Source organism: Lonchura striata, chromosome 1 (assembly GCF_046129695.1).
Source record: "Lonchura striata isolate bLonStr1 chromosome 1, bLonStr1.mat, whole genome shotgun sequence".
NCBI classification, from domain to species: domain Eukaryota; kingdom Metazoa; phylum Chordata; class Aves; order Passeriformes; family Estrildidae; genus Lonchura; species Lonchura striata.
The window spans coordinates 54839919-54851944 of NC_134603.1; the positions used below are offsets into that span (position 1 = coordinate 54839919).

The 12026-nt window shown below is 33.6% G+C and overlaps 1 protein-coding gene across 4 annotated transcripts in view; it reads right to left on the reverse strand.

Moving 5' to 3' along the window:
* Positions 1-1672: 1672 nt before the first annotated feature.
* CDH19 (cadherin 19) overlaps positions 1673-12026 on the reverse strand; it is a 112072-nt gene continuing 101718 nt past the window's right edge. For all 4 annotated transcript variants that reach the window (XM_021530887.3, XM_077784509.1, XM_077784511.1 and 1 more), the window contains 3 exons: positions 7585-7702; positions 5763-6014; positions 1673-3464 (listed from right to left, as the gene is read on the reverse strand). In XM_021530887.3, the coding sequence (XP_021386562.2) occupies positions 2971-3464; positions 5763-6014; positions 7585-7702 (864 nt within the window). In that variant the 3' untranslated portion in view covers positions 1673-2970. The remainder of the gene's footprint in view (positions 3465-5762; positions 6015-7584; positions 7703-12026) is intronic.

Sequence of the window (12026 nt, forward strand, 5' to 3'; positions counted from 1 at the left end):
CTGGTATTTCACCAATTCTTAAAGTCACTTTTTACCAGGTTACAGAAAAAGACATCTGTAGGAATATCTCTTCTAAGCATTCATATACAAAAGCAGTCTGTGTGATCACACTTCCTTTCACCATAAGGAATTCATAAGCAAATAAGTCTCCCTTATATTCCCTTGGGCAGGTCATGAACAGCTGAATATTTATTTATCATCTGTCACCATACCTGCACTCTTCAGCTCAGCCAATAACATAATGAATTCTAGCTAGTAATCAAATTTTGAAAGATAAAGATAATGGAAGATTCTGTTGGGAAAACCATGCAACAATTTAATAGATTTCATCATCAGAAACTCCAACCTATAACTTATCCTTTATTAATTTCATGTTACTCATGATTGTAATCTCTTGAATGATAATTTTTTTCTTAGAATGTTTACTTCCTGCAAATAACAAGACTATTCTAGAAAACCTTTGTCTACACATTGTTCAGAAACCTTAAGGGAAATGTGAAGTAGGTTCAGCGGTTCTTTTCTCACATGTGGAAATTAATTGACAAGGCTAGGTTAGATTTGAAATTAATAAGGTGTGGTCAAATAACAGCTATGAATAAATTCTTGTTTCAGAGCAAAACATGCCCTTTGGCTGTTATGTAAACATGATTTAAGGCTTTTTCAGCTAAAGATCATTTAAGATCCATTGCAGACCATTATTCTTTTTAACAAAGAAATTATTGGCAATGGCCTACATGGGGTTAAAAAAACTATGTCATTGGTATGCACTACTTAAACAAATTATTTGTTAAAATAGCGCACAGTAAAGGCAGAACACAATAAAGACAATGGTTTAGTGTTGAAGGCTATTTTCCCACATAAATGGACAAAATCTGTGGATTGAGAAAGGATCAGACAATGTTATCCTTTTTGTACTAAATACAATCTGAAAGCACAAAGAACTCTCTTAAAGCCACTGGGACCATCTGTGGAATAAGGATTTGTTTAGGGTATAACCCTCATAAATCTATAGACCTAATCCTAAACATGAAATAGCTTTCACTATTGTCAACAACTAGTCGTGTATAGTCATTCTCTCTCTAGTCCTCCCCATGAAGCAAATTATTAATATGTAAAATATTTTCTCAAATAAAAGTAATTTTGCCACGTCTGTTTGAAAGCCATTGGCATAAAAGTTTAGAGTCATTACCACAATGTTTTAACCTTTAAAGCTCATTTGTAGTTGCTCATTCACACTGTCATCCTACTATGAGTCTGGCAAGAATTTTTTTTCTTACAAAACAGATGCTGTTTCATCTGCACCTGGTCAGATGGCCTGTCCCCTTACCCCCCTACCCATAATTTTTCAGCTATGAATATAATGAATAATATTTGTGTTCTTACCAGACCTCACACTGGAGATCTCTCCTGATTTTCAAACACCTCCATGGTTTATTTTTAGGTACCAGGAATTTAAACTGCACTGGCACTTTTCCACTTAGCCTACATACCTTGGTTTTCTTTGGTGAAGAGCAACCACTGTAAACATTACAGAATTTGTTTGATGGGGCTGATTTGTTTGTTTGTTTCTTCCTTGCATAAGCTTTCCTGAATCTGTAATTCAGTTTCACTTACCTAAAATCTTATTTAGAAAAAGAAGAAAAAAAAAAAAAAAAAAAGGAAAACAGAGAAATATGTTGCATAATTTGGTTTATCATGATGCCAGCTTTTAGGTAATTTAATCAGTTTATTGCAGGATATAATTACTGTAAAATGAGTACTCAGTGAAATAAAGGTGAGTAAAATACAGGCAGGTTGTTTTTTTCCAGACAGACCATTTTGAAAACATTTGATGACCTCAGTTCCAAAATTGCTGCTGGGTAGTGTTTTCAGTAAAGAAATGTTCTGAGATAGCTATATATTTGTTATGGAATGGTTGGAAAAAAATACAGTGTGAAATTAATTTTGAAATCTTACTTGGGTCTTGCAGAATGATTCAGGCTCATTTTCAAAGTGGATAACATTTAAAGCATTTTATTATCTTATTATCTAATGTCATACATAAAATTTTATAACCATCAGTTTAACATTTTAAAGATTCTTAATATTGTTATAATAAAACTGACTACTGCAGCTAATTTTATATTCCATAATAAAAAAATAAATCTGTGCTGGTAAATCAGTCATCCTTTAAACTCTTAATAAAAGGAAAAAAAAAGCCTGTATTTGTACAGCATTTTGTTCTAAGTGCAGTAATATATAATGTGGTCAATTGCAATATTTAAGTTAAATATTGATTCTTTTTCCTATCTTATTTGCTAAATTAAGTATTGGTTTACACATTTTCCTATAGCTTCATTAAAAACTAAAATGGCAGCAAATACTTGATGATGTTGTAATGTTCTTTAATTTTTCTGATAGGAAAAGACATTTTAGTTTTATCATCCTAAGAACAATAAATAGATGATCTTGTAGAGCACTTATGACAATGGTATTAGAACATCTAGGGTCTACTTTTTCACACAATTATATTTATATAATGAAGCATTATACAAATATGCGTGTTTAACTTTGGTTAATGTATGTATTCAACTGCAACAGCATAAGTCTGTCAGCTTTGGAAACTGTTTAAAGCTTGTGGAGGACAAAATGCTTACAGCATCCACTTATGGCTTGTACTCCTCCTTATGTACTAGCAAGATCCAGATTTTCAGTATCCAGAAGAGGTTCTAGATATCCAAAGCAGCAAGGTTTGCATTTAAGCACTTAAATTACCACAAGGTTTTCAAACTATTACCTCAATCCCTTCATGTGGTAACACCCCTGGTGTGTTTTAATCTTTCAAGATGTTTCCACATCCAAAACTTTCCATATTAAAACCCTTGGGCTCTTATTTCTCCTGTTTAATGTGGGATGACATCCTTTTTAAAAATCCACAGTTGTGTTTGGTTGCTAAGACTTAGGAAAACAAAAGAACAATTCAAAAAGTGCCTAATCCCCCACAGTTCTGTGGGAAGAATACATGCCTGCAAGCTGTTTAAAGTGAGGTCCCCAGTCTGCAAGGTAGTCATAGCTCTGATCCATGTCTGAAGTGTTTGAACCCAACGAGCTGAGGGATCCTGCCAAGGAACCAGTCCCCTCAAATGCATAGGTCTGAAGTGAGTCATAGGGAGGAACGCTAGGATCTGTATTTGCTTCTTCGAGCTTTTCTGAAATGAATTGCCTGAAGATTGCGCTGTCTGGGCCAACCTGCAGAGACTGTCTGTAGAGGCTCTGGATTTCGGAGGCCACCTTCTTCCTAGGTTTGTGTGTTCGCATGACAGTGCGTGTTCTCAGTGCCGAAATATCAAAGGCTTCTGTGTCCTCCTCGCCCCCTCCTTCATCATCATAACTGACAATGTTCTCTCTGAAGTCTTCCATCTTCTCTGAAAAGGGAGGCTTCTTCTGCTGCTGCTGCCTTATAGTTACAATTGCCAAAAAGAACACTGACAAAATAAAAAGGGAAAGGACAAGGGAAAAATTAAGCAGAACTAGAGACTATGAATGTACTAGGAAAGATTTAAAAAAATCTCTTCTTATCTTAGTATCAAGCCTGCTGAAAAATGAAGCTATCTTAACAAATTTATAGAGCTGTAATTTTATGTATTTTATGGTTTTGAGAGGAGCAATGGGTGTGTTGGAAAATGGCTACAAAGGGACTTATAAAAAAGGCGAATTAAATGGAGCAGTTCTTTTGGTAGATGCAAATTTGAAACTGATGGAAACATAGGTTATGCTTTTTGAAAGTGCTTTTTTATCACAAAATATATCCATTTCACATGCAGAATTTAAATTCTTAATCTTTATCAGTCTCTCTGATAAAAGTCCCATCAAGACTAAATGAAAAATGAGACAATGAGCAAGATATCCTCCTCACCCAGTTGAATCATTCAGTTCCACAAACTATGCAGAATGGTGTTCAACTATTTCTGTTGTGCTCGTTTGTAAATTTGAAGACTCACAAAACTCTGTGTTATTTTACTGCCAAGCATATGAATCAAATGATCTTATTTCTATGTGAAAAGTTTCTTAATTTTTCTTTTAAAACATTATTTTTTAATCCCACATAATTTCATTTTAACTGAACCATCCCTTTGAATTAATCTATGACTTTCAGAGAGATTAAGTCTTTCAGTTTTAACTATATGTTGCTGCAGTTCTACTTAATAAGTATTTTGTGGACTTTAGTTTTGTTACTCAGGACATAAAATGATTCAAGTACTAACAATTGCTTAAGAATATAAAGAACCTGGAGTAGTTATTTTTTCTACATATTTACAATAAATGATTCTATTTGCTTCAGTAATACCAACACAAGTTATGAAAGCACTGAAAGCAATAATTTTTACTATATATTCACAAAACAGGTGGCTTTCCAAATGCTTTGCCTGGTGAACTCTTCTGATGATATACTTTCTACTTGAAATTTAGTTTTCAGAGATAAATTGCAAACTTAATTGATATAGAGCATTTTATTATTTAATTTTAAATTATTACAAAAACACATTCAAAGAATTAAGGAATTTAAAATATGTGTGTTTGTAAAGAGTGTAGTAGATTATGTTTTTTCTTCTTTTGGACTAATATATTTATCTATATCCATGCTTTGACTTTTGTCAAAGTTGCCATGGGCTTATTCCTCCTAGAAAGAGAACATTTCTGCAAGAACTAAAGAAATCATTGATTAATAATTCTCCTGATGGTCTGGATAATGCAGTGGTACAGTTTGCCTGATCCTTAGTCCCTGAAGTCAATAACACAAAGTGAACATATTCAGATACCCTGCAACCATCAATCAAAACTCAAAATGCACACTGACCTGTAAGCTAAAACTGACTAAAAGATATAAGGCAGATGTCTAAACTTAGATTTAAATAAGAAAACTCTGGAAGTGCAGGCAAGCCTAGAAAAAATAAATTAATTTTATTTTATTTCCCATGTCCTCAGTTGGAAACCAGGGCATGGAGGTAGGAAAAGTAGTGCATTCCTGGGGTTTGTGAGTCATTTCTTTGAGTCAAGAAATGGCTGCATCTAGAACGGCCAGCCTTGAGTTGTTGGTTTGGTTTTGAGTGCTGTTTGCCAGCTGTGCACAACCCTTTACAGGGGTACTAGTAAAACTCCTGTGCATTTGAACTACTTTCAATTCTAGTTGTCTCCTCCACAAATTTCCAAATGTATTGCAGGTTAAGCTGGTGTCTCCTGAGAGGAAAAAGAGATGTCCAACCTTTAGAGAAAATGCTGTCTAGAGATGAAACCTTAATTGGCAAAGAAACTCCCTGTGTCTGGAACTTTCTGACTGATGTCAGATTCCCTTTTTATTTTGTTATTCATAATTGATCTCAGTTCTACATTTGCCAATCCTAAGGCAAAATTAGTAGTGTGCTACTTCTTTTAATATATTCCTACATAGCAAATTTTTTGTGCAATGCTGTCTTCAGCTTTACCTGTGATCAATACAGATGTTGGGCTCTGAAATCTTTGCTATTGCAAAGCCAGGAGAGTAAAGAGGAACATGAGTCAACTACACCCAACTTTTAGGAAATTATGTTAGAATTCAAATTTTACTGAAAACTGGGGAAAGGAAGGGAGAAATTATAGTTAAGAAAACAGAAAAGAAACTAAACATTTGCCTTATTTCAATTTTTACCAATGGCCCAGTACTTCCAGTCTTTGAGTCAAGGGTCCATTTTTGCTACTTAACCAATCCCTCTGTAAAAGGAAGCAAAGTAATTTCTTGTACTTACCTAGGAATATTAATATGCAGGCAAAAACAGCAACTAAAGCCTCTGTGCTGAGACCCAAGGAATACATGAAAGCTCCGTATCGGCAGTAGAAGGTGTTAACTTCAGTGTCGCAGTCGCAGACAGTGACAGTGAGAGTATTTGTGCTCGTCAGCGGTGGGGTTCCATTATCCTGAATTAAGATGGGCAAGTAGAAAAAAAACTGCTCTTGCCTGCTGAAACCACTTTTTCGTGTGAAAATTCCAGCTGTGTTATCTAGAAGATAAATTATTATGATTATTTGCATTTATGTATCTTGTAACCACAACAATAATATTTAGTGGAATCTGACCTAGTTAAAAGCAATTGTACTCTGCAAAGCTTTTAACAAAAGTTAAAAACATAAAAGCAAGCACTGACATTTGGTGCATATTTTGTCAATTGTGAATAAATATTTTTAATTTTGATATATGTACTTCAGGGGCAATAATAAAATTTGACTGAGAAGCTCTGGTTTTAATGTTCAGAGCTAAAGAAATTGACATCTTTTTCAGTACCTGGCACCTGCTCAGACTAATTAATTGGTTCTTAAAATGGTTCCATGTATCCAGCTGCTACCAAGCCAGAAGTTCACAGATAAAATACAGACAGTTTGTCAATCAAAAAAGTTAAAAAGTGTTTCTATCAGCACTTAGTGAAAATGGGTGGCAAGGGAAAGAAGAAAAAGCAAGGAAAAGTCTACTAAAATGGTCTTTTATTTCTTTCCCTGGCAGAAAAACTGGAGCTATCTGGACTTCTACCACCTAAAATGGCAAAGTTCAGAAAGTAACTCAGATAAAATACTGGAGACCTACAGTCTCTTTTTCTCTTTGTTAGGGCTATCACAATTCAACCAGCCGTTTCTGTTCAATGTGGTAGAAAGGGGCAGGTTGAAATCTGATTGCATCATATTCCAAAAAGTTTTGCTTTCCCAATTAGTGGCCACCAAAAGGAACTGAATGGGTTGCTTTGTGTGAGGGTCTTCTTGGGTTTTGGGCAGAGAGAGGAAAGGTGGGAAAGGCTCATGGTTTGTGCACAATTTGACCTTAATATGATAACTTATCTCTTCCTGGAAAGGAGGGAGAGATAAAGATGGGAACTGAAATTCTTATTGATACATTGACTAACTTTGAAGATAATTGAGAAGCAGTTTGCCATTTAGCGTATTTGGAACTTCCCAAAACTTATTTCTATTGATTTGTTCCCTTAGCCAGCACATTCAAATAATTAGCATGGTCAATAAGAACGATGTGTACTTTAATTTAGTCTGGAGAAGCTTTACTTTGTAGTCTCGGCAGACTGACTCTAAATGGTCACCTCCTTGAAATTCCATCATATATCACACCTATATTTTCATCTCAGTCTGGTTTTGCTTGATATTATAAGATTCTATTCCTAGTTATCTGAGTTTATAATGTTGGTCTTGCTGAATTAATGAAATAACAATCCTATACTTATATCAATCTTCTCTTTCTAGTGATCTTATTTCTCAGGCAAATAATTTTAACAAGAAAATTGGACTTGACCACCATATTCAGCATTAAGAAAATAATTTTTAAGAAATACCAGTGTATTTTTCATCTCAGCTGTTTTTTCTTTCCCTGAAATAAAACTGCCTTTTGCTGATTATATTATTGATGTGAAAAGGAAAATAAACTCTTTAGTACTATTGAATTATTGTTTTGAAATGTGTAATTTTCATAACAAAAAATTATATTTAAATAGAAAATTTTAAGAATTTAAGAACCTGTTGGAAGCATGCATCTTCCATCAGGCAGGTCTTAAAAAGCTGCGTGACTGACACTACCTTGATTGTCTTTCACAGTAAAATGTGAGCTGTTTGCGTCCTCCTGAGCCAATGAGAAAAAAAAATGATGACCTTCTGCAGAGTCATCTTGATCCACTGCACTGATGCTTTGAATTAGCTGGAAAAATAAGAGAACAGAGTTGTTTAAGAGTAAAGAATTTCCTTGTCCTTTAAAGCAATAAAAAGGATATTACAGGTACGTTAAACTAAACTATTGATGTTGAAGATGTGATCCGTGTATCTGTACTGAGTGCATAACATGCAAATATTCACCAAATACCCAAATAGGCTTATTGAGATATATATTCTGCAAATACTCTGCTTTAAGTTTTCATCCATTTGAGACAGGCAGGCATTAAAATCTTGAGAAAGTGTTAAATGTTTTCCATATAAAAGGACTAGGAACAAATTAAGTGTCCATATATAAAAAAATAATACAGAATATTTTGTTCTTTTTTTCTTTTAATCCAAGGTGAACAGTACCCATTCTTTTTGAGTCCACAAACACATTGACATAATTCAACTGGTATATTGTAGCTCCAGTAAGTGACATACATTGCCAAGTTCACATGCTGAATTGTTGATTCTGGATATTATAACAGACTGGTTATGTAAATTTTTTGGCTACTTTTTCTCAGGAAGACAAAATAGCCTTCATTTAGAAATATGTCAAACCAGACAGTCATTGCAAGATAAAATAAAAAATAACACCATTCAAAAGAATGTTTTTCAACTCTGTAAATAAACAATCACATACTTAACATAATTAGCAGTATTTCTGCTTTAAAAAGTCTATATTTCTTATATTTATCAGTAAATATTTAACTATCAGCATATATTAGTGAACATCCTTGTTGATCAGGAGGAAAGCAAACTGCTGGAAGTCCACCAATTTTCAGAAAAGAGAGGATCAAATTTGAACTTTGGCTATATTTTATCAGTTATCTCATGCTTTGTGTATATTTCTACACAAGAACTTAAATCCTCAAACCACACATCACCTGAATGATACAAGCAGGGCTTTAAGTCAGTGGAAGTGACTACTGCTGCTTTCCATATGTGTCTTTCAAAACTCTTTTCTGGTTAAATCCTTTTTCAAAGATTTAGAACTTCATCACACATTCTTTTACTTTTCAAGCAAGCCAAGTTTGATGAAATCATTGCATCAGAGTGCAAAATGTGATTTACACACCCAAAGCTTTGTATTCTTAACACTGTTTCCTCTTCATATGTGAAATTTATTTTAAATCTATATTTTCTCTCTATGGAAACATGAGGACACTTGAATTTTTAGGATTTCTTTTTATTGCCATTAATGAGAAGAATAATTTTTTAGTGATGTCATAGTGTACAAAGCAGAGAGATTCTCAAGAGCGTTTTTTTTCTTTCCTCATATCTAACAAAATATCTGAGGTGATACAAATACAGATATAAAAATGCAGGTCAAGAAATCAGTGAGGATAAAGTGACACCTAACATTTTCTTAAGTACCACAGGCTTCATTTTTATAAGGAAATGTAGTTCCCAGAATATGCTCAATATGAACAGAAATAGGGTACAAAATTATATATCCAGTCTAAATTCTGAAGAAGGACACATTTTATAATATTTTTTCAGCTACTTCAAAAAATCTAAATGAGACCATAATGGATTTTCTTGAAAATTTGCTGTTTACATGTCACAGATGAGGATAAGTCTTGGTATGGAGGTACGCCTGTCTTTAAAATTCAAGGTCTATTAAGATGTACTAAATATGAAGAATAATATAATTATCTACAAAGACATCTTGGCCACATTTAGTTTGTTTTATTTTGTTTTGTTTTGGTTTTAGTTCAGTTACTTGGTAGAGAAAAATTACCTACCTGCATACTAAAAAAAAAGTGATTTTCATTCAACCATGTAGCATCAATGTCTATTGAAAACATATTTTTAGGAGTATATAATGTGTGAAAATCATAAAATTACAGCAGTTGTGAATTAGAACTGTTTTGCTATTTCATTACTGATTTCTATACTTTACATACAGAACGTATTTGGCTCTGTACATTTTATCTGTATCTGATTCAATCAATAATATTCAAAGGAGAATGTGGCTAACTGAAAAAAAAAAACCCAAACCATCTTCCCTTGCTTTGATCTGCAAAAACCTAAGATTCTTATGGTTTATATATATATATATATATATATATATATATATATATATATATATATGCCTTCAAGGATTCACCTTAGCATAGTCATTAGTCTACAAATTATACAGAGAGCAATAAGTACCTTTGATTTTACTGACTCAGAAGAAAAATCACTCAGAGTGAAGGAAACCCTTCTTTTTTTCCTGATTTCCTAGGTTGTTGTAAATATAACCTAGGAGATTCTAGACTTTTACTAGGGGAACTGGCATCACATTCTCAAAAACTGCAATTACTGCTTATGTGTTGAGGCTTACACACCTACATTTTAGTGTATAAACAGAAAAACTGTAGTGAATGATTTGTTGCTGTTGCTGAAAAACTGTAGTGAATTTTTTTTTTTTTTGCAAGGTTATATCAGTTGTGTTGACGTGGCTGAAACTTAATTGCTTGCAAAACTCTTATTTCAAGTCTCATTAATATAGAAGCTTTAAAGGTCCAGCAGTTCATTTAAAAATGAGTATTTCTTTAAAACAGAGATTAATTCACTAGATTATTTTTGAAAAAGTGATTTAAATTTATGATGGCTTTTGAGGACTTAAAGAATGCAGTGAAATATCTCAATGCACTAGTCGAGAAGAAAGCTTTCATAAAATAAGCCACCACAGGAATGGAAAACAGGAAAATGCTCATTTCAGGCCTAAATGGAAGTGAAGATTTAGAATCTGAACATTGGACTAAGCTCCCCTGTGAGGACTTATGCTAAAAGTGTAGATGGCAACAACAGGCGGATACCAGGTGTGGTAATTTAGTTGTGAGTGATCTATCTGAACAAAAATTCCACCCTGGCAAACTGAAAAAGCAAGTAATTCCTTATACATGTGCCACCCCAGGTTGTTGGAATGGCATCTTGTAAACAAATTATTATATTTGTTTGTATTAATCTTGTGAATAAAAAACTGTGAACTATGTAGTAGTTGACTGCCAGGTAATCTTGATAAAACTTAACTGGAAATTTATTTCCTAAACTCCAAATGGTCTTCCTGAATTGGAATTATGGAGAAATCCAAAAGGAAAGGTCAAAGCTTCTTTGTTGCAGTCCTTTCTGCTTCTATTGGCTTTCAACCAAGTTAAATTTAAGGCATAAATTTTTCATCTGAACAGCAACAGTACTCTCAATTTTGGTGCTAGAGAGCTCTGAGTGTAGAATTTTGAGTCCTTTCTGTGTTAGTTTTACCAATCCCATTAGAGAAATGGAGGGAAGTAGAAACATTTGCCACCTCTCTCTTTCCACTTCAGTTTCTTTGTTATGTTTTCCACAAAACATCCTTCAATAGGAGCTCTGCTGTGGATTATAGGATGTAAGAGACCTAATCACCTTTTTTTTTTTTTTGTTTAGGGGGGAGTACAGAACTGGTTTTGTCCAAATTGGCAGAAGTCTCATAAACAGTAAGACTTTTTCTCAAAAAGTCTTGTAATATTTACTGATCATCAGAGTTTAGAGCAGGTAAAAGATTAAAGTGTTATATAGTCATATAACACTATAGTCAGCACTGCATGTTCCAGGGAGACCTTTTACCTCAGGACCCAGGTTCTCCTGTTGAAAGCTTCTGTTTTGAAAAGCAAATTGGCACAGTATTGAATTTATCTGGGTCTACTGTAAATGTTTCTGTTCAACTATAAATAAAATTGTGTACTTATCTGCAAGGGATTAACATTTACAAAGCTCATACTATGACACTGAGGGGCTCACATGTGCTAGTAAACTTCTCCCACCTGTGCCATTCTGCTAAGAGATAATATTGTGGAATCATTGTCCACATAAAACAGAAAAAGGAATTTTTCCTGGGTCACTGTGCCTACTGTTTCAAAACATCACACGTTACACTCAGTGCATCTGCAGGTATAGCTTGGTGTAAGACTCTGTTATATTATACGTTGCTTTCACAGCTTCATCATATTTTTATACTCTAAAGGATACATTAATTGTTGAGGGCTTTTTTAACTTTTTATTTTCTTATCATTTCTGCTCAGATGATTTTTGTAAATGTTGAAGAAAACATGCAATATTAAATAATAAACATTGTCTTACTTCTCACTTTCATTTCTCTGCTAGGAAAAATAATTTTGCACTATGATTTGCTAGAAAAGATCAGTTCTAGCAAACTACTTATTTTTAACATTAATTATATGCTCACAGAATTTGTTTAAAGATTTCCTCTCTTTTCTTCTGTCAACATTTCCTTACATAGAGAAATAATAACAAATGAGTACTTTTCACTTACACTGTAACTGATTACTATTTTATTATGT